General features: G+C 41.4%; 1 protein-coding gene across 1 annotated transcript in view; it reads left to right on the forward strand.

Moving 5' to 3' along the window:
- Hml (Hemolectin) overlaps positions 1 to 22,835 on the forward strand; it is a 586,263-nt gene that overhangs the window by 215,050 nt on the left and 348,378 nt on the right. Inside the window, exons 45-49 of the mRNA XM_068226073.1 lie at positions 5,870 to 6,092; positions 11,809 to 11,999; positions 12,097 to 12,243; positions 12,383 to 12,530; positions 15,879 to 16,053. Of these exons, the coding sequence (XP_068082174.1) occupies positions 5,870 to 6,092; positions 11,809 to 11,999; positions 12,097 to 12,243; positions 12,383 to 12,530; positions 15,879 to 16,053 (884 nt within the window). The remainder of the gene's footprint in view (positions 1 to 5,869; positions 6,093 to 11,808; positions 12,000 to 12,096; positions 12,244 to 12,382; positions 12,531 to 15,878; positions 16,054 to 22,835) is intronic.

Consider the following 22,835-nt stretch of genomic DNA (forward strand, 5'->3'; position numbering starts at 1 on the left):
ATGAACCTTTCACGAATCTTTTCACGAGTTTTAAAGATACCCAGATGCCCCCCCAATGGGGTCTCATGATAGTATTTGAAGATCATAGGCACGAGAACAGCTGGAACGACAACTTTCATCATCTTGTCATGCCTCGAAGGGCAACATAAAACACCATTCCTCAGAACATAAGGGACGACATGTTCCCCAGAAGAAAGGGTTTCCATTATCGGAGCCAGCGTAGGATCTTCACGTTGGTATTTCTCGATATCCCTAAAGAGCATGGGAGCATCGGTTAAGATGGCATTAACCTCGGATAGTATGGACTCGGAAGGTGATGAACTGTCGACCGGTTCATGGGTCTCGACGTCGTTAGAAAACATACGGCTGAGTCCATCAGCAATAACATTTTCGGTACCTCTGATATGCCTGACATTGAATTGGAAGGCAGAAATACGGATGGCCCAACGGGCTATACGACCAGTACGACGCGGCCTACCTAAGACCCAGCTTAAGGCTTGGTTATCTGTCTCCAGGTCGAATTTGACATGTTCCAGATAGAGACGGAACTTTTCTAAGGCAAATAAAACTGCCAAACCTTCGAGCTCATAGATGGAATACTTGGCTTCTTGAGCTGACAATGTCCTAGATGCATAGGCGATGGGTCGCCTCCCTAGTTCAGTCTCTTGAAGAAGGACTGCCGCTACCGCTGACGACGACGCGTCGGTTTGGACGATGAATTTCTTCGAGAAATCAGGCATAGCAAGTACAGGGGCATTACAGAGAGCTAATTTAAGGTCTTCAAAAGCGGCTTGTTGAGAAGGTCCCCACTCAAATTTGATGCCTTTCCTACGAAGAAGATTTAAGGGCGCCGCTCTATTAGCGAAGTTAGGAATAAACTTCCTGAAGAAATTCACCATACCAATGAACCTGGCGATACCTTTAATGTCCTTGGGAGGTTTAAAATCACGGATGGCCTGTGTTCTAGAATGATCGACTGCTACACCATCGGGTGACACAATATGCCCTAGGAATGACATAGAGGGCTTAGCAAAGGCAACCTTGGACAACTTAACAGTTAACCCAGCCTTACGAAGGCGATCGAGAACTTCTCGCAGATGATCTAGATGTTCTTCAAAAGTCTCTGAAAATACGACGACATCATCTAAGTAGTGATATAAGTACTCGAATTTGATGTCGGAGAAGACCCTATCTAGTAGCCTAGTGAGCACAGCTGCCCCCGTGGGGAGCCCGAAAGGCACGCGGTTGTATTCATATAAATTCCAGTCCGTGGCAAACGCTGTAAGATGTTTAGACTCTTCGGCAAGGGGAATTTGATTGTAGGCCTGATTTAAGTCCAAGATGGTGAAGAACTTGGCCTTACGAAACCATGAAAAACAAGAATGAAGGTCAGGAAGGGGCACAGATTGCAACACCACCTTCCGATTGAGAGCCCTGTAATCAATGACAGGCCTGAAGCCTCCTTGGGGTTTCGGGACTAGAAAAATAGGTGATGAATACGCCGATTTAGAGGGCCTAATAATACCATCCTTCAACATCTGATCGACAATTTCTTTTAGAGCCTTCATTTTAGGTGGAGATAGTCTATATGGTGGAAAACGGACAGGAATCGAATCCGTGACCTCAATTTTGTATTCAATAAGGTCAGTAACACCAAGAGTATCAGAGAACACCTCGGGAAACGACTGACACAATTTACGAATACTATCAGCCTGCTCCTCAGGTAGATGTCTAAGGTCTAACAACATCTCATCCTGGGTAGGCGAAATAGATGAACATGATACAGAATTACACTTTAACAAGGGAATATTACAATTGGACGCAAATTTGAATGTGCACGACCTAGACTGGAGATCGAGCACAAGACCAGTGTGAGAAATAAAGTCCGCTCCCAGTATGATGGGGCAAGACAAGTGCTTAGCCACAAACAGTTTAATTTTCCATGTAAATTTAAAAATACGAATTTTGACCAGTACGGAACCTAGAATTTCTAATGGAGATGAATTAGCCGAAACATATTGAATAGGAGAAGAGTCATAGACAGGTAGTTTACAAACAGATTTCAATTTCGAGTACCATTCAGCCGAAATAATGGAACAAACACTGCCTGAATCTAATAGAGCTGTTATAGGCTCGTTATTTAACTCAATCTTAAGAAAAGGAACAGGTGCGGGGGTATCCGCCGCAATCCTAAGACATTCTTTAGGGCATTCAAAAGATAAATTTGAAGGCTGATCGTTCTCTGCATTTACAATCTGTTTACTAGGGGCTGAGTCTCGGGAAGATGGATTAGTCGACTCAGCCGAAGCCACTAGTCACTTTTTATTATTAGCATAGCTGGAATTTGCACCAGAAGTTGAGCAGGAGGGGGTGCTATTTGAGTTTGGGCAATTCTTGGCGATATGTGAGAAGGCCCCGCACTTAAAACAGCCTTGTGATGACCCGGCTCCATTCCTTGTCCCACTTGACTTGATCAGTGGACACTTGTCGCGCAGATGGTCAGGCGACCCGCAAGCATAACATTTACTGGGATTGACTGGTCGGCGAGGTGGAGGCCGAGTGTTACTAAAGGAAGGCGGGGGTTCTTTCGCGACACGCAAAGAATCGGCGTATCTAACTCCTTCCGCTGAAACGGCCAATGCTTCAAGTTCAGAGAAAGTTTGCGGGCACGCCGCGAAACACAAATATGACCTATAGGGAGGTGAAATTCCCTCTACAATAGCCTGTACAATCTGATCTTCAGGAAAATGAAGGGCAAACACTCTAGTGTAAAACTTAATGTCCTGTATGAAATCAGCCAAGTTTTCATCCAACCTCTGTACTCGATAATAGTACTTCTGAATAAGGGAGGACCTGGCCCTAGCCGGGATGAAATTAGCTAGCAAATGGGCATGGAAATCCTCAATAGATGACTGTTCAGCAATGGCTCTTACTATTTTATCTGAGAGAACACCGATAGCATACGGATAGATAATTTGCAAAATCTGACAAGGGGAAAGAGAAAACACAAGGGCGTGATCCTGAAATTCAACTAAAAATCTTAAAAATGAAATTACATCACTGGTGGTATTAACAGAAAACTTAGAAATGCCTCTGAGCAACATTGCCAATGGATGAGGCAAGCTGCTAAACCCAGGTGACATAGTAGGTAAAGGTTTCAATGGCAACGAAGTTAATTCAGAACGGATGTTACCCAACGATGCACGGCGTTCAGACTCGTTGTCCAATGGGGCAGAGATAGTTTGAGCAGAGGGGGTTTTCCTATTTACTTCTCCCTTAGGAGACTCTTCCTCGCTACCTACATTCACTATGGTGGGTAGATCAGATTTGGGAGGAACTTCCCCAGTTAACAATAGAGTGACCTTACTAGACAATTCAGAAATAGTTTCAAGGAGCGTATTAGCTTCCTTCCTCTGAACGTCATTCACCTTTAGAGACAACAGATCATTAACTCTATTTGAGAAGTGATATAGTCTGCCTTGCACACGCTTAATTTGATTAGGAGACGGATCATTTTCATCAAAAAAACTAACTACAGATGCTAGCCCAGTAATATTCTCGACGATCGTGGAAAGAGAGTCATCAATTTCTTTCTCTCCCAAATTGGGGATGGAAATGGGCAAATCAAGGGACTCTCTAAGCTTGTTAGTGTCTATTGCAACCGTGCCTCCAGATTGCACATTTCTGATAGTTAACTCGTATATCAACTCCTCTTTGCGCAAATAGTTAAGGAGGAGAACATCGCGAGGGCCGGGCATGATGACAGAACGATTTTGAAAAACTCAAAAAATTCCAGCAACTGGGAAAATAGTTAGAGTTTGAATTAAAGCAATGTTTAACCGTCAAGAGGGGCAAAATTGAGACCCATTCAACCACGCTCTGCTACCACTTGTTACCGTGTTTTGGTGGTAGATAGAGGTGAAAGAAGGTGCGGGCGTGAATGGATCTCAAGCTACGAAAATATAGTGCATGTAAACAAAATTTAAAATTTAATAAGGTTATATTTTCTTTTCAAAATAAATAAGTAACAAGCATGGCAGTTACAGAGTAGCAAGTCAAAAAAGGTAGTTACAATATTTACAGAAGTTGGGCTTCGAGCCCCGAATTCACAATGCTTGGGCAATCAGCTCAGTTTTATCCCAAACACAATTTTAACAGAGGGGCAGAAAACCCCATTCATACCTAGGAGCCCTTGCTCCAAATTACACTGAAAAACCTCCTCGAGGCATACAACATACAATTTTTAAAAGAGCCACACGCTCTCCAATTTAAGCCTCTCCCAGGCCACACTAAACTCCACCTTCAAGCTGTCCTCAACGGACATAACACAGGGGTAAAATACCCAATCTACTGAGGTCTGTTAAACGAAAAGAATGTTAATTAAATGACCTCTAAAATAACAATTTGAGAGGAGGCGAACTTACACTCCTAATACACTTTGTTTTTAAGACCTATTTTGGCTCTTAGGCCACTGATGCAAGGGCTAATCCCATACTACAGAGGTGACTTAAGAAAGGAACAATAGTTTTACGTTATCGAAGAATAGGTTGTGAAAAATAAGTTCACCTCAAAACAATATGAGTGGGAGCTCGAGAGGGTTAGCACTCTCTATCCCATTATGTAGCTTTACAAGAGAATAGAAGAAAAGAGTAGTTACATTTTAGGAAAAGGTTACATGATGGAAAACGCTTCGAACCCGCCGCGAGAGTTAAACTGCCGACCTAGCAAGAAAAGAAGTTATTAATAGGCCATTACCTGGTAGTAGATCGCTGCCGAGGAAAGAGGCGCTTCTCGCCTCCTGCTATGTACTTAATACACTGAAAGATGGAACAGAAGTGGCCCCGAGACCCTAAAATCAGCAGTTTAAATACTCTCGCAGAAAATTCTAGGCGTTAGGGGAAAGAAAACACCCTCCCACAAAGATTTTATTGGGTAGGACCCCGCAACAGATTCAAGTTGGGGAAAGATACACCAGATTGGTCAGAAATTCATTGAAGAAATTCGTGATTGGATACATTCAAAACAAGGGGAAGAAAGGGGTAAATATTGCCAACTTAAACAATGACAGAAAGAAATTTAACAAAGAACAAACTCCTGAAATTAAATTTTCTCCAACAAAATAGTTCTTTGACTCCGCACTAGGTTGCACTATTGTTGATCTTCAGTAGTGTCCTCTAGAAGAGAAAGTTCACACTTCTTAATACAAGCAAAACAAAAGTACGTCGAAAATGACACAGTTCACAAACTCAAAAATTTCCAGGTAGTGACATCTTCTGAGAAATTTGGAAATTAAGACCGTAGATAAAGTTCAGATTTCCTCCAGAAGAGGAGTTTTAACTGGCGCAACTTTTAAATAAACGGTGTGGAGGTGTACCGCCCGGTACAATTATTATTATTATTATTATTATTATTATTATATGACTGAGCCGTACGAGCTAACTTGACTCATGAAGCTTCCTCTCCCTGTGGTTCATATTTCTTGAGGAAATGTTGAATACTCCCTGGGTAAAACTTATGTCATTTTCAATCAGGCCTCTAATGCAATTTTTAACTTCCTAAACTATGTGTGTCACTTAAGAGGTGTAAACACTGTTTCCTAAATGTGAATTGATCTGCGATCCAGTAATGCTATGTTACGACTAAAGTATACACACGCAGGTAAAGGAAAGTTTATTGTATCTGCAGTCTACCTCATAAGTAACATTGGAGTAATGATCTTTAAATGGGCTTTGTTGAACGTAACTCTCAAACATTTACGCATGACGTCGAATATGTATTTCTCAGATTGTACAACCCTTCCTCGCACTTTCTATGAAATTAATTTATCCACTATCAGTATCACTAACGATTTATTTTGAATCAATTTCAGAAATTTAGGGGTCCTATCGATGGAAAGTCTCCAGTAATACAGATGTTCCATAAGCCTGTTGAAGCTCGCTACATTCGATTCAACCCACAAACATGGGAGAAAGAAATAGCTATGCGTGTTGACGTAATAGGCTGTGGGGAAGGAATAACTGAATCTACTACTCCTACAATACTTGAAACAGAGACGACTTCACCGATCCAAGTGACTATTGCACCAATACCAGGTAAGGGGTAATATTGTAGCATTACATTTACTGTTCTTTCCGCTGTACATTGTAAGAGGACGACGAGTAAGTGATTTGAATAATTTATCAATTTATCAAGTTCTTTGAAAAGGTTTAAGAAGAGGCAAGGTAAACAATACTGATAGGGAATCTGCCACCTGGGCGACAGCAGATCACCGATTGATTGACATCGCGAAATTTCTGGCTAAAATCACGCGGGCTATAAAAAGGGAGGCTAGCCTCGGATTGATTGATTGATTGATTGATTGATTGATTGATTGATTGATTTATTGATTGATTGATTGATTGATTGATTGATTGATTGATTGATTGATTGATTGATTGATTGATTGATTGATTGATTGATTGATTGATTGATTGATTGATTGATTGATTGATTGATTGATTGATTGATTGATTGATTGATTGATTGATTGATTGATTGATTGATTGATTGATTGATTGATTGATTGATTGATTGATTGATTGATTGATTGATTGATAAAATGGAGTGAACGAGAGAGCAACTGAGAAGAGAATTATAAGAGTGGTTTTCCATTCCATCAAGGATGGTACTTAACGTAAGTATCTAGTTACCCTGTGACTCTGATAAGAAAACAGTCGTTCAGTATGATCCAAGAAAATATTGTGACAATATTGGCCAACATTCCGATTGGGAGGTGGGGTGACAATCCGGTTGGAGTGGCGACAATTTGGGTAGTAGGGGGGGAGGGCAGCGGCGAGCAAAGCAATAGCGCCGGCAAATTGTTGGGGCTCACGATAAGGAAGTTCAAAGAAGAAGTTGGAAACTAATTATCAAAGGAGCAGGTGCCCAGAATGATCTGGAAATGGGAACTACTAGGTACTTCCACTGGCCTGTATAAGGAATGGAACCAGCGAGAGTTAGTTGCGACTCAACGTTTGCAGTTTTATCTACGAGAAGGTTGCGAGTCCGTGACGAATGCTTTCAGCTTGGAGTGAGTACGTCAGACGGTTGTGAAAAACGACGCTGCGCTGTGGAGCTCCAGTTGGAGAACAGGACTGTGTGAACGATTACTTCGTGAGGAAAACTGTGTCGAGTGGAAATTCAAACGCGATTGAACTTGTAAATAACTGCAAATACTAGTTTAATTAGTTGAGTTGATAGTATAACACGGTATATCTCCAAGTATTGGTTTTAGTTTTTAAGAACTCTGATTACCCACACAAATATTATTTTGTCTTACAATGCGTAGGGAAGTGTTTTAAGTCCGCATTTGTTTTGTCCTTTTTTACTACTTTCCGTCATCTAGAGCTGCTATATTGAAAGCGTACCACAGTTGAACATTGAATTTGGTAGTTGGTGTAAAATTGGACGTCCTTCCTGGTACAATGTGAGCTTTAAAGTTTGATATGGGAGACAAATTGCCAAGTTTGCTATTTCAGATCTCTTTCATACATAAGTTTAAACATAACGTTTATTTTACTGCCGGCTTTTTTCATTATATTATTACGTGACCGAATATATCAACATGTTTGGCATGTTTCTTCCCACATTACAAAACTCCGTCTGACATTTATAAACTAAGTGTACTTGAAGGACATCCTGCCATGACATTTTATGATAAGGTGCTTTCTTCTACAAGGGGCTACCGAGCTCGATAGCTGCAGTCGCTTAAGTGCGGCCAGTATCCAGTATTCGGGAGATAGTAGGTTCGAACCCCACTGTCGGCAGCCCTGAAGATGGTTTTCCGTGGTTTCCCATTTTCACACCAGGCGAATGCTGGGGCTGTACCTTAATTAAAGCCACGCCGCTTCCTTCCCAGTCCTAGCCCTTTCCTGTCCCATTGTCGCCATAAGACATATCTGTGTCGGTGCGACGTAAAGCCAATAGCTACTAGGGGCTGCCTGGCCGAGGCGGTAAAGGCGTGCTCGGTTCGCCCGGAAGGACGTGGGTTCGACTCCCCGTCAGGAAGTCGTAAAATTTTAGAAACAAGATTTCCACTTCCTGAGGTGCATATGGCCCTGAGGTTCACTCAGCCTACACTAAAAATGAGTACCACGTTAGTTCCTGGGGGCAAAGGCGGCCGGGCGTAGAGCTAACCACTTTACCCCATCACATGCCGAGGTTAACAATGGTGGAAGCCTTTACCTTCCACTCCTCCAAGGGCATTCATGGCCTGTACGGAGGTGACTTTGCTTTGTTTGGTTTCTTCTACTTCATCTACTGAATATTTAAATCCACAAAGGAACACATTATGTCCTTCAACTCAAATATACAGTAAGTAGTTCTTTATGGAGCATTTTGAGGAGGAGGCTACTGCTTCGGCGCCCGTCAAACCTATGATATGGTGGAGGTATGTCGATGATGTATTTGTGGTCTGGACAGAAGGTCTGGAGCATTTTGAAGAGGAGGCTATTGCTTAGGCACTCGTCAAACCTATGATATGGTGGAGGTATTTTGATGATGCATTTGTGGTCTGGACAGAAGGTCCTCAGAAACTTATCTATTTCTAAACCACCCAAATCATCAACATCCTTCATTTAAATTCACTATGGAGATGGAGTCGGACGGATGCCTTCCTTTCTTGGATGTTCTAGTAAGAAAGAAACCGGAGGGCTCATTAGGACATACCGTCTATCGTAAGCCTACCCACACAAATCGCTACCTTCATGCAGATTCTCACCACCATCCTGCACAAAAAACAAGGCATTCTCACGACACTCGCCAAGAGGGCGAGATGAATTTGTGAGCCATCAAATATCCAGGTGGAGATGGGCACGCTGAAAGTCACGTTCAAGGGTAATGGTTACAGCGATTTGCAGATTCAAAGAGCTCTGCATCCCAGAGAAACGACCAAGCAAAGCTCACAGAAGGAAGGAGTGAAAGGAACTGCCTACTTGCCTTACATTCACAACACCACAGATCGAATTACCAAGGTCCTCCGCAAACACAGTATAAAAACCGTGTTTGGCACAGCCACCAAAATTGCTCACAGTCTGAGTAAAACCAAGGACAAATTGTCCCCACTTTTACATCCTGGAGTATACGAAATTCCCTGTACTTGTTGTAAGGTATACATCGAACAAACACGCCGGGCCATTGGTACCCGTATCAAGGAACATGAACGTAATGTTCGTCTCAACCAGCCAGACAAATCGGCAATAGCTGAGAACGCTCTATCGTCGGGTCATGATGTCATGTTCCAAGATGCTCGAGCTCTTACCCACACTAGACACTACAGGTCCAGGATTATACCGGAAGCTGTGGATATACGTAGAAATCCTATCAATTTCAACAGGGACCCTGGCTATCAAGTAAGTAATACCTAGTTGCCAGCCATTAAGGATTTACGTAGGTAGTTCCCTTCCCTGTCCCTTCACTATTGTTATTTCGTCTCGGTAATTTCCAAGTTCGTACGTTCCTCATCGCCAGATGTTTCATTCCAGGCTTGTGTCAATGTCATATGTTACGTACACATGTCATGTGATTCTGATGGTTCGGTCAGCTCCCGCTAGCGTTGTGCCGCGTCCGGGGAGCCATCTGGTGACGAATGAGGCTCTTAACATCCTTGACTTTGTTTTCTTTCATACATTGCCCAATGGTACTTTTCAGTGGGGTATGTTTGTACATCTCCATAATGTCTGCATACAACGGTTTCCAACAGACAGAATTAGACTAAATTTGAATGACTTTCATTCCCGATATTTTGAAGTCTTGCTTAGGTTTCATGTGCACTTCAGTGGCAGATTTCCAGTTGTAAATATGCCAATCCTGACCAAGAACGCGCACCTGGCCGACCCTTGAAAAAATAGCATGATATTAAAATGGTAAAAGAAGCAGCTCAGTTTTCCTAATATGTTTTTCCGCTCTTCGAAATATGCGGTCAACAGGCAAGTAGCTATGACCACGCATCGGGAACGTGATGGTAAATATCACGCAGTAGACATCTGAAAGGTTGTTCAGCATAGCTCGGATAGTGTAATTCTTTTTCTTTTGGGCACTGCATACATCACAGAAAAGAGTGATACATTTTACTGACGGATTTGCAGAACAAAACTGGGACAAATAATGAACTAGTGCTCTAGAAACTTCTGAGCTACCCCTTTTGGCTTCATTTTCAGACCATGTATAAAAGGTAACATCATTCCAATCCTGTTTTGATTCTGCACCATAATGCCTCACTACACCTAAATAATATTACCACAACTGGCGAGCATAAAACGCTTCGCCCAAGGAGGTGTGAAGAAAGGTTGGTTCTGCATCATATAAAAAACAAAGCATGCAGTATCACAAGGCAATAGTTCGCGCATTAACTGGTAGAACTTTGCCCTCTGTTTATGCACAAGTAGTTCATCACAGAAAACCGCAGAGAAATTACGAAACCACGAGCGAAAAAGCACAGTCTCGCCACAATCGGTAAGCGGACACGTGATATGCGCGCGCCGGCCTATTGGTCGTGTGGAGTTGCGGCACTTTGAAAATAAATACAACTTTTGGATGCCACTTTAACCAAGATATACTCCACTTTGGAAATAAATATGTTTCCACATGATGAAGAACTATTGTGGGAATACATTCCCACGTTCAGCTTGAAATCAGAAAAAAAGTGGAGTTGCGTGACTTTGGAAATAAGCCCTTCAATTACAGGCACAACGAGACCGAGCCGTTACCAACAAAATTATTACAGTCAGATCGTATGGCTCTTATCTCCATCTGTTCAAATGTATCTGATAGCTCCCAGGTAGCCGGAACACCGGGTTGACTGTTCATTGTAACCCAACAGACTTTAGTACTGTATTTGTCCTCTCGGCAGAAGTTTTAATACTCTCACACAACGTTATATTTTACTACAGCACTAAGCTGTAAACAAATGTTATTAGCGTAGGATCTCACTTGATTAACCCGACACTCAGCGATTTTAACAGTAGTCAAGTCAATACGGCTTCCTAAATATAAGCTCATCACCTCAAACTCCGAATTTTAATACAAGTCCCTTTCCAAATCTTTATGTTGACTGACGCAGGTTCACCCTCTTGGGCCGATGGGTCCAAAGGAGTGGGGGTATTTATGAACATTTCTAGGACGCTATGCAACGCGTCTATGATTACAATAGCATATCATTTTCCATACTGCTGAGCCTACTTCTCCGAATTTAACACCAGGGATTCCTTCCATTTTCCTGATCACGATGGTGATATTTGCCGATTTTTCCCTTTCCTCCAGCGGGTGCAATTACACAAAGTTCTTGGCTGATTTTCCCGCGGTTTTATGAGGTCATTCTGACGTGTCGACTCTCCCTGGTGCTTGACCGAGGAACTTATTTCATGAACATTAATGTCCATATCTCTCCATGTGAGATAACATTTTGCAATACATTTCCATAAATTTCTAACAGTAATTTCTTCTTAACTGTGGGCCGAAATATCTTCATGTCATTAGTCATTAATGATTAACACCAGTACAATATCCGAAATGTTCTGAAATCTCCCGGTCTTACTCGGGTTCGGGTCACGTGACGCGTAACGAAGAAACAATCGACAGGAATATAAAATTTCGATCGGGAGGCTCGCTCTGTAATAAAATGGAGTCTCACCTTCCCGTGGTCTTGATACCATGACTCCCGCGGCGGTTCTCTTAGATCTAGGATTATGGGTTCAATATTGTCTCCTCTTTATTGTTGAATTTATCCTTAATTATTACCACGTGCTTATTCATTTCTCTTGTCATTTTCAGAATGTGAAGATGAAATGGGTCTTGACAGTGGTAAGATGAACATTGATCAAGTCAGCGTTTCATCTGTGAGAAATGGAGACAAAGCAAGGTATGGTACAAGTCAAGTACCCCTCAGCACAGTAAATGATGAAGATTCAGGGACTGGTGGTGCTTGGATTCCTGCAACAAATGATGTTGGCCAGTGGCTTCAGGTTATAAATATTTTAATAAATAATGAACATATTTGATACGGAATGTCTATTTTCTTAAATTTCAAAAGCATTAATTCCAACGTTTCTATTCCAACAGTTTGACTTTTTGGAGCCTCGAAATTTAACCGGGATAATTACAAAAGGTCAAAACAGCGGCAATGCCTGGACTGAAGTATTTAAAGTACAGTACAGCCATGATGGTGAAGTGTGGAATCCAGTATTAGATCGTGACGGAAATGTCAAAGTAAGTGAAAACATTCAAATTCACAAATAACTTTATCACTCAATAGATCTGCGATTTAAAATCATTTCCTCTTTCATTAGTTCCTATGTATCAAATACACGAAATGACGTAATTCATAAGAAATTATTTCTTTTTTCAGGAATTTCCAGCCAATTTCGATAGTGAAACTCCTCAGAAAAACTTATTTGATCGAGTTCTGCAAACGCAGTACCTACGAGTTTTACCAATCAAATGGCATAATCACATTGCTCTACGAGCTGAAGTTATTGGATGCTACCTTCCTTATCGTAAGTATTTAAAAAACGTTAAATTGTTCTTTCCCAATGGAAAGTATTTTCATATTATTATGATTTTCACTCCATTGTTTTGAATATTGAAGATGAAAACCGTATCACCTTTACATTTTTCAAAGATGAAGTGGACTTCTGCATTTAACAGTCTCTATTTTTATGTAGAACTAAATGAAACAGATATTCTTATAAAATACTAACATGGTACGGACTGAAAGTCTGAAAAACGTAGGATAATAGTATTCAATGTACGACGACCTTACTGTAACTCTGGTGACATTAGTAGTAAGAAATGGGTTCGAACCCCACTGTCGGCAACCATGAAAATGGTTTTCCGTTGTTTCCTATTTTCACATCAGGCAAACGCTGGGGCTGTGCCTTAATTAAGACCATGGTCGCTTGCTTCCCGCTCCTAGGTCCTTCCTATCCCATCGTCGCCATAATACCTATCTGTGTCGGTGCGACGTAAAGCAAAATTGTTAAAAAAATATAAGAAATGATCAATTTTCAGGTTTAATAATAAGATTTAATAACTGTTCTAAGGATCGGTCACGCACCTAGTAGGGCCTATAGTTATTATTACCAGGTTACTAATAATAGCGAAGTCCATCCACTTTATTTTGTTGCCTGCCAGCCTCTTCTATCCAAATATTCCCTTCCTCTGTGTTCTCGTCTTCTACAGACCTCCGAAATTTCCTTCTAGGTCTCCCAGATCTTCGTCATCCCCGTGGATTCCGGCCTAGTACTGTATTCTCTGTAGCTTCATCCGATGTCTTTGAGTGCAATCCAATTTCTTTTCCTTGTATAAACCATGTAGCAACTGACCCCCGCTTTGTAATTGTCCACGGTTTTTAACGAAATCAAAATTTGACAAAATATGTTGGCATAGTATATTATTTTGAAGTACAGTGCAAACTGTAGTTCACACAAAGATTCTCAATCATTTGCGAATTTTAATTGTAACCTTCCACGCTTCACATCCCTAGATTTTACATCAAAGTTAAAAATTCGGAGATTTGTTTCTTTGGAAATAATCTTGCTTTTCTGAACAGGGTATCGAGAAAAATGGGAGATACATACAAGTAAAATATTCCCAAAGAAAATAAAGAGATTAAAATAATAATAATAATAATAATAATAATAATAATAATAATAATAATAATAATAATAATAATTTCGTGTGGCTGTTACAGTCGGATGAAGCGCTTGTAAGGCAGACCCTCCGATTAAGGTGGGCGGCATCTGTCGTGTATGAGAAATTGCGTATTAGTGAAGTAGAGGATAGTATTATGCGTGATGTGTGACTTACAGGAATATTGGGAACACCACAAGTAAATTAACCATTTACAATTAAAATCTCATAACCCAGCCAAAAATCGAACCTGGGATACTGAGGTCCGAAGGTCAAGATACTGACCATTCAGCTATGGGGCCAGACAAGGAGAATAATGAAAGCTATGAAATGGGTTAAACGATTTCTAACGAAACTAAAATGGTATTGTGTTAAATTATTTACCTGTGTGATGATTCCGAACGTTTCAATACGACCTAGGAAAAGCATGGTAGCTGGAACAGAAGAGACCTGTTAAACGTTCATGCTTTTGACGTGAAACTGTTTTGCTTTCGACCAACATGGCTCAAAGAATCCGTGTTGACGACGTAATCGGGGAAGAGTCATTGAGTAACACGAGACAGGCTAAATTCATATCGTCGCTGCAGGAACGATACGGCGTATCTGACAAGGGACTTCCTGACAATGGATATTCCTTAAGACTGGTCACACCTCCGAGCTCCGAGCCATATGTGGATATGCAGTCTATGAGAACAATTTTCGTTGTCTTCATATTCCTATGCAAATGTGTAAAGGAGAATGAACTTTAAATACAGTGTTCTCTAAGAGTGCCTACAATATGTCCTGCAAACATACATTCCTACTGCACGGTACGGTAAGGTTAATTTTCCTTAACACATTAGCATAGGAAAGCATTTTTTTGCAAGTTGATTAACGTCACACCGACACAGGCAGGTCGCATGGCGACGATGGGACTGGAAGGAACTAGGAGTGGGAAGGAAGCGGCCGTGGCCTTAATTAAGGTACAGCCAAAGCATTTGCCCAGTGTGAAAATGGGAAACCACGGAAAACCATTTTCAGGGCTGCCGACAGTGGGGTTCGAACCCACTATCTCCCGAATACTGGTTACTGGTCGCAATTAAGCGATTGCAGCTTTCGAGCTCGGTGCATAGGAAAGCGAACAGTACAATGTTGTGTGATGGGCAGCAGACAATGGTGTGACGGTAGTGTGAAAAGTCAGGTTGTAAGTTTCACAAGTAGGAAAAGTCCACTGCGTGTTAATTACTGTGTTGATCGGGCGAAACTACCTCACGGGGATCACTGCAAGTACCTAAGTGTTAATAATGGGAAAGATCTTCGTTAGGGGTAATCATATTGAAGGGATTGTAAATAAAGGTTACGGATACAGTCATGAAGGTATTTAGACGTTGTAGTAAGGATGTGAAAGAGAGGGCGTGTAAGTCACTGCGAAGACCCCAATTGGGGTATGGTTCCAGTGTATGGGACACTCACCTCGACTACTTAATTCAAGAACTGGAAAAGATCCAAAAGAAAGCAACACGGTTTGTTCTGCATGATTTCCGACAAAAGAGTAGCGTTACGAAGATGTTGCTAATTTTGGGCTGGGAAGACTTGGGAGTAAAGAGACGAGCTGTTCGACTAAGCGGTATGTTCCTAGCTTGTCAGTAGAGAGATGTCATGTTCCGAGCTATCAGCGGAGAGATGGTGTGGAATTACATTAGTAGAAAATATGCATGAATGCAGCTTTTTAAAGTAGGAAAGATCACAATATGAAGTAAAATTTGGAATTCAATAGGACATATTGTGGCAAATATTCGTTTAGAAGATGAATATTAGGGTTTGGAATAATTTGTCAAAGGAGACGTTCGATAAATTTCCGAATTCCTTGAAATCATTTAAGAAAAAACTAAGTAAAGAACTGACAGGGTGTCTACCACCTGAACTACAATATTGAATGCAGATTAGCGGTGATCGATTGATTGATTGATTGATTGATTGATTGATTGATTGATTGATTGATTGATTGATTGATTGATTGATTGATTGATTGATTGATTGATTGATTGATTGATTGATTGATTGATTGATTGATTGATTGATTGATTGATTGATTGATTGATTGATTGATTTGACTAAGAGCACTAGGCAATTGACTTATTGCCCGAAGTTCTAATGAAGTTACAGACTAACAGCAACAACAACAACTGTGCTTTTAAATGTGAAAATTTATTCTATATTTCTGTATTTCCTAGCGGCTGTCAGCTATGAGCCAACTACAACGACTGAGCTGCCCCTTTGCAACGCATGTCCTGGAGTACCACTTGATTTGGTAGAAGGAACTAATTGCAATTGTGCTGAACCTCTTCTATGGGATGGAAAAGATTGTGTAAACAGCACAAAATGTCCATGTTATGTCAAACATATAAGGTAAGTTGCTGAAAACAGATTAAAAGACATCTAAGCAATAATAATGATAATAATAATAATAATAATAATAATAATAATAATAATAATAATAATAATAATAATAAGTGGTAGTAGTAGTAGTAGTAGTAGTAGTAGCAGTAGTAGTAGTATAGTGGTACTGTAGTACTGGTAATTACATTACATGCTACTTATGAAAATAACAAAAAAATATTATGAGATTGGTATATTACGTACATCAATACGATTTACAGTACATCTGCCCGTCATTTTGAAAAGTACTGCAGTGATAACTTAGTTAAAATACAACCGAAAAATTATAACAGTTAATTCTGGTAAATGAATTGGCATATGGCTTTTAGTGCCGGAAGCGTCCGAGGACAAGTTCGGCTCACCAAGTGCAGTTCTTTTTGATTTGATGCCCGTAGGCGACCTGCGCGTCGTGATGAGGATGAAATGATGATGAAAACGACACGTACACCCAGCCTCCATGCCAGCGAAATTCACCAATGATGGTTAAAATTCCTGACCCTGCCGGGAATCGAACCCGGGACCCCTCTGACCAAAGCCAGCATGCTAACCATTTATCCATGGAGCCGGACAGTTATTTCTTGTGGTCGCGAGATACTCGCAGGTAGTACTCACAGGCCGTCGCGTTTCCTGATGAGCAAGTACTTTGGGAAAAGCACCGTACTGTGCTTCCTTCTTACCCAGAGGCCCCAGATTCGATCCCCGGCCAGTCAGGGGTTGTACGAGGGCAATCCAGAAATTACGTTTCCCTATTTAGAGAAATAAAGACAACATAGTTCCATGAAAAACTCCATTGGCACCCGATACAGCAATGTTGGAGCTATAATCACCACCATAATGGAGACACTTGTCATATAGTGGGATCAACTTTTATATGCCGGTGCCCTCTGAGATTGGAACCGGCGTGTGATTTTCATCTTCAGCTCTTCGTCCATGTGAACATGCTGACAGGAGGACAGGAATTTCTTGAGGTGCAAGAAAAGATGAAAATCACTGGGAGCAAGATCAGGACTGCACGGCGGATGATCAAGCAACTCCCAGCCGAACTCCTGCAGAACAGCGAGCATTGCCATGGATCAGCACAACACCTGCACTGAGTTCCATGCCTCTTGTTTCGAATGGCCCATGCGATTTCCGTAGCAACTTTATCACAGACCGAAGCTTGCAGGTGGTGGGAGAAATAATACAAGCCGACATTTCGAGCAAATGTTGCTGCGCCGCTGACATCAGGTGGGACACGTCCGGACGCTATATGATTGCTAGAGTACGGCATAGTGTAGATCTGTCGCGCATGCTCATATTTCTTAGCAGAATAAGTTTACGTTACAAGCAAAGAAATAAGGAAATTTAATTTCTGGATGGCCCACGTAATTCTTGAGTGAGGGCTGGAAGGGGTTTCAGCCTCGTGAGACCAAGTGAGGAGCTGGCTGACATGAGAGGCAACGTACCCAGTCTTTAAGGATGCCAAGATATAGACTGAGGATGTCATCACGCTGACCGTAAGACACTACAGTATCTGCTGGTCATCTGACTGAGCAGCATAGTTCTTGACAGGTCAAAGCTCCACGGGTTTTAAGAGTTTTTTTTTGCTAGTTGCTTTACGTTGCACCGACACAGATAGGTCTTATGGCGATGATGGGACAGGGAAGGGCTAGGAGTGAGAAGGAAGCGGCCGTGGCCTTAATTAAGGTACAGCCCCAGCATTTGCCTGGTGTGAAAACGGGAAACCACGGAAAACCATTTTTAGGGCTGCCGACATGGGGTTCGAACCTACTATCTCCCGAATACTGGATACTGGCCGCACATAAGCGACTGCAGCTATCGAGCTCGGTTTTAAGAGTTTTAACCATATATGCATATTACTAATAGCGTTGGTTAATCAAATTTGGTTATCAATAAAATAAATCAAGGAAGAACAGCTTTCATGCTTTTCTGTTGACGTCACCACTGGCCTCTAGTTGAAGAGCTGGAGTGCTTAGGTATTTCTACGTTTCAATCTCTTTAATTCTTAAGTACAAGCAGTTCATCTATCTTTGTTGTACTTTTCATTTTAGACCAAAAAATAACCCTGCGCCTTCAAATAAGAATGAATCCCTACTAAAAATATTAAGGAACTCAATTTTGGGTATATTGAGTTGAGATTGACAGCGAGAGATATTGTGCTGCTTTTCTTGATCGATTAAACGATGCAGCTTGTACAAAATTCCGGCTGTAACATTCCCCCAAGCGTAAGTAGTCGCTATGCCCATGGAGAATCAGTGTTGTATCTGGGATGTGCAGCAAAGAACTGAGTCTTTTTCTACAAAAGAGAATTTTGTAAAATCAACGTAAGTGGTACAGGATACATCAAGTGGAAAGAGAAAAGCATGTATGATAAAAGAGACTTCCACAGATTGATGAAGAACATTAGGAGAGAATGCGAAGTAGCATACGTTAGATAGTCATGTGTGTCCTATGAAGTCCTGAAAAATCTGTTACTGATATCCCTACGGAAAGACGTTTTCAAAATCATTTACTGTATGTTCAAAGAATTTAGCTGAAGCATGAGATCAACAATGGTGATCGGTACAACTTAACAAATAGTAAAATTAATCCTTGTTCACGTGACGCAAGCTAAAGCAATACTAATGCCCTTTGCTTCCGCTCAGGCAATCGTCGCTGTAATAGAATCAATACTTTTACTTTGGCTTTACTGCCTGCCAAAATTCACTGTTCTTGCACAATACATACTGGGTGTGTATTTGTCCTCTTCTTCGTTATGTGAATTTATTTAACTCAGTTTTCAAGTTCAACCTGTAAATCTACATTCATACTTTGTATTCCAGTATATTTCTCAAATGTGATTTTAATTTTTCGTGTGACTTTAGTAATTTGAAGATGTCCACTTTACTGGACGAAACATGTCATTCTGGGTTTAAATGTATTCTTGTTTCAGATCCTCTGTCATAACTTTGTGTTTATATTATAAATTCTATTAAATCGACTGAAAATGTTTTATATTAAAACAGTTTTCCTAAATATTTTTCAATCTTATTGGTCCAGTAAAAGATCTTACTTTCTACATATTAGGCAAGCTGTATTTAGTTCTCCTTAAATAAGACAGTGATAATTAGAATAACTGATCAATTTTCCGAACATCCGTACGTTCCTTACAGACTGTTTTATGATTCCAAAGTCAGTTTCGATATAGCATATCTCTTACAATAGCCCGTACTAGCACAAAAATCCAGTAATGTTTTCCTATTTCAGCTATCCTCCTTATCTTCCTCACACGTATCCATTATCTTATCGTACTTTTCTGTTTTATTTCCACCGACAACATTGACATCGCACATTAGCACTAAGATATCTTTGCGCTTCATCTTCATAGGATATTATTCATCATCATCATCATCATCATCTGTTTACCCTCCAGGGTCGGCTTTTCCCTCGGACTCAGCGAGGGATCCCACCTCTACCGCCTCAAGGGCAGTGTCCTGGAGCTTCAGACCCTTGGTCGGGGATACAACTGGGGAGAATGACCAGTACCTCGCCCAGGCGGCCTCACCTGCTATGCTGAACAGGGGCCTTGTGGAGGGATGGGAAGATTGGAAGGGATAGGCAAGGAAGAGGGAAGGAAGCGGCCGTGGCCTTAAGTTAGGTACCATCCCGGCATTCGCCTGGAAGAGAAGTGGGAAACCACGGAAAACCACTTCGAGGATAGCTGAGGTGGGAATTGAACCCACCTCTACTCAGTTGACCTCCCGAGGCTGAGTGGACCCCGTTCCAGCCCTCATACCACTTTTCAAATTTCGTAGCAGAGCCGGGAATCGAACCCGGGCCTCCGGGGGTGGCAGCTAATCACGCTAACCACTACACCACAGAGGCGGACTATTATTCAGTTCTTTGTAAAGTTAATCTCCCTCATCCGCATCATTTCCTCATGATTGTTGGGCTGAGGAATTAATCGACCTTATCTCTGCAACTACAAGTCATTGGTCTTTTTATTTAAAAACGTCCCATTGTCGCGAATGATCATCTGGGGACGCTGAAATGCCTCACATTTCAAATATCGCTTTGGCGATCTATTTCACGCTGCGCGGTGTTTTAATGTGGGACTATTCTTCCTCTCTTAGTTCTAGGCCTGCAGGATCTTACAAGTATGTGCTGAGCACGACCTTCTTTCGTTCTCGAGGAAGGATAATGAGGTATTTCTTCATCAATGTTTTCTACATGGGCAAGATCACTGACAGGACTTATTGTACGGCTATAGAAAATGTCCTTTCCAGTTACCTGCTGACAATGAGCATAACTCGATAGCTTCAGTCGCTTAAGTGCGGCTAGTATCCAGTATTCGGGAGATAGTAGGTTCGAACCCCACTGTCGGCAGCCCTGAAGATGGTTTTCCGTGGTTTCCCATTTTAACACCAGGCGAATGCTGGGGCTGTACCTTAATTAAAGCCACGCCGCTTCCTTCCCAGTCCTAGCCCTTTCCTGTCCCATCGCCATAAGACATATCTGTGTCGGTGCGACGTATAGCAAATAGCAAAAAAAAATAATATATATATATATATATTATCCTGATCCGTGGAACTAGAATATACGTACATACTGTATGTAGAAATGAATGCAGCGACTGCGACCAGTGCCATTGTGCAGTTATTAGACCTAAAAATCAAGATATTTAGAAACATATGTAAAAAGATTTTATATTCAGTAGCACGGTACCACCAGAAATGTGAGTATGTCATGTAACGGAAAACATATTGAAAACGAGCTGTGAACTCGCAGAAATTAAATTTAAAGTCTTTACCAAATCAGGTGGCAAATCATTTCACTATTGCACTTCCTTCAGTGCCCTTGTGCTTACTAGCTTTTCTGGGACATAGCTTTTACTAACACATGATTCTCGGCATAGGTACATTTTTAGTTACTCCATATGTTGCATCAGTGATTATTTTTAGAAAATGTTAATGTTTCTATAATAATAATAATAATAATAATAATAATAATAGTTGTATATCCTCAGCTACCTACCTGCTTGTACATATACATTTGACGCCATTTATACTGTCCGCTTGTCAAGTTTCGGCGTATTTTGTGCATTATTAGGTGGCAGAGGAGCCGAAACACTGTTGGAAAATCTACAGCTGAGTTTCCATTTATTTTTGTCAGTAAACACTAAATTTGTCACCAGAGATATTTTACATGCCAACATCGCAAGGCATGGAGTGCCGAATGGACTATTTTCTGCCCTTTAAAAATCCGACTACTTCTGCTGGGTTTGAACCAACGAACTAGAAATGTGGAGGCCGATACTTGGTGTATCGATCATCCAAGTTCGAGTCTACGCCAAAAAAGTATAGTTTAGACCCAAGTTGTATACATTCTCAATGAAGCAATTTTTCAACTGACTGAAATACTCTATAAAATAGAACGTAGCAAAACATGTGCATTAGCATTCAATAGGGATTTTAGGGGAGAGATATGTTCAGACGATCTTGGGTGCGCCACCATACCGTAAATCACACAAATTAATTAGCTGATAAATTAGTGAAGGCCGCCTCTGTGGTGTAGTGGTTAGCGTGATTAGCTGCCACCCCCGGAGGTCCGGGTTCGATTCCCGGCTCTGCCACGAAATTTGAAAAGTGGTACGAGGGCTGGAACGGGGTCCACTCAGCCTCGGGAGGTCAACTGAGTAGAGGTGGGTTCGATTCCCACCTCAGCCATCCTCGAAGTGGTTTTCCGTGGTTTCCCACTTCTCCTCCAGGCGAATGCCGGGATGGTACCTAACTTAAGGCCACGGCCGCTTCCTCCCCTCATCCTTGCCTATCCCTTCCAATCTTCCCATCCCCCAGCAAGGCCCCTGTTCACCATAGCAGGTGAGGCCACCTGGGCGAGGTACTGGTCATACTCCCCAGTTGTATCCCATCGACCAAGAGTCTGAAGCTCCAGGACACTGCCCTTGAGGCGGTAGAGGTGGGATCCCTCGCTGAGTCCGAGGGAAAAGCCGAACCTGGAGGGTAAACAGATGATGATGATGATGATGATAAATTAGTGGACAGAGATGTTATGTAAATTTCATTTTCTGCAATTGCACTCTCTTTTATTAACTTTCTAAACCTATCTTATGTCACATGCAACAAGTATAGTTGATTAACCGGAGTATTTTCTGTAGTGGAAAAGCAGATGGAAGTGAAACATTTGAAGTTACACAACTTAATATAAGGACTTTGCAGTCGAGGCAGTGTAGGAGTGCTCGGTACCCGCGGAAAACCTTGGGTTCTGTTCCCCATTAGAAAGCTATGAATTTCTAAACGAGTTTTCAACTGACTTCCACATGGATATGGGAGTCACTCAGCCCACATCAAAAATGAGTACCAGGTTCATTCTTGAGGTAAAGGTTGCCGGCATAGGGCTAACCGCTCTACCTCACTTAGTGTCGGAGTCACGAATCGTATGGACTATAGAAACCTTTAACTTCCATTCCTCCAAGGGACTTCCTTGACGGAGATAACTTTGCTTTCACAATCCAGGATACCAAAATGCCAAAATACCTCCAATCGAATAGGTAGAATAGTTTTAATCTCCTTGATTCTTATTTATCTTAGATCATTCTCAAAGCTATATATGATGGTAGACAGCAACCTTAACCTGCATTGCTGAAACAAATATGAACTGCACTACGATACATTGATTCTGATATTGGTATGCAATGACAAAGTGACAAGAAAATAACCTGAAAACGAGAGGAAAATGTTCAGGATAATAAAGAA

Source organism: Anabrus simplex, chromosome 2, assembly GCF_040414725.1.
Source record: "Anabrus simplex isolate iqAnaSimp1 chromosome 2, ASM4041472v1, whole genome shotgun sequence".
NCBI lineage: Eukaryota > Metazoa > Arthropoda > Insecta > Orthoptera > Tettigoniidae > Anabrus > Anabrus simplex.